The 888-nt window shown below is 28.3% G+C and overlaps 1 protein-coding gene across 1 annotated transcript in view; it reads left to right on the plus strand.

The window, feature by feature from the left end:
* Positions 1 to 888, plus strand: part of LOC107609231 (glucan 1,3-beta-glucosidase) — a 9,295-nt gene that overhangs the window by 2,330 nt on the left and 6,077 nt on the right. Inside the window, exon 4 of the mRNA XM_021105906.1 lies at positions 571 to 729. Coding sequence (XP_020961565.1) covers positions 571 to 729 — 159 coding nt within the window. The remainder of the gene's footprint in view (positions 1 to 570; positions 730 to 888) is intronic.

The raw sequence follows: 888 nt of genomic DNA on the forward strand, positions 1-888 counted from the left end.
TATCAAAATTTCAGTATATTTTTATTTTGATAAGTTTGGTATAATTCAAAATTTTTTCTCTTTCTCCTCTTTATATTCTACTGTTTCTTCTTCATCTTCTTTCATTTTTTCATAATTCTTATTGTTTTATTTTCTTAAAATTGAATAAAATAAAAAAATTAATGCTGTAAAATTACTAAAAAGAAAATGAGAAAAAGAAAAAATGTAATAACAACAACAACAATAAAAGAACAACGATAGAGAGAAAACACACGAAAAAGAAGAAGGAACGTGATGAAAAAAAAGGAAGAATGCCAAAAAGAAGAAGGAACACGGAGACAAAAAAAAAGATATATTTACATTAGTGAAGCGCATATGTGTATACACGGCGTGTAATGAAAATAATTTTTATTGAATTTAAAAAAAAATTAAATATATAACATGACTGTTAACATTAATAATAAAAAATTAAAAATAAAATTAACAAGAAGTATCAAAAGAAGTAAAAAGAAGTATGAAAGAATGAATTAATGAGGTTGATGGAATGGTAGTTTGAATAGTCCTAGGAATGACACAAGTGTGAATTTGCAGGCAAAGTCGGAGGTGATGGTGACTGCAGACATTTCAAAGGTAAGCGGATGGAGAGACGATGACCCAACAGTATTCCAACTGACAATTGGTGGAAGGATGCAAGGTGAGTTCCAGGTCACCAATGGTTATGGCCCACTCAAGGCTCCCCAAGTCATGAAGGTATCTATAACTATAATTTCAATAACTATATTTACCCCAAACTTGTCCCAGAAACAACTACTTAAATTCATTGCTTAGCAAGTTTCGAACCTCTCATTGAATTAATTGGGTTAAAAATTTAATAAAGATTTAATTAAAATTAAATGAAATATATTAAAA

This window comes from Arachis ipaensis, chromosome B07, assembly GCF_000816755.2.
Source record: "Arachis ipaensis cultivar K30076 chromosome B07, Araip1.1, whole genome shotgun sequence".
Lineage (NCBI taxonomy): Eukaryota > Viridiplantae > Streptophyta > Magnoliopsida > Fabales > Fabaceae > Arachis > Arachis ipaensis.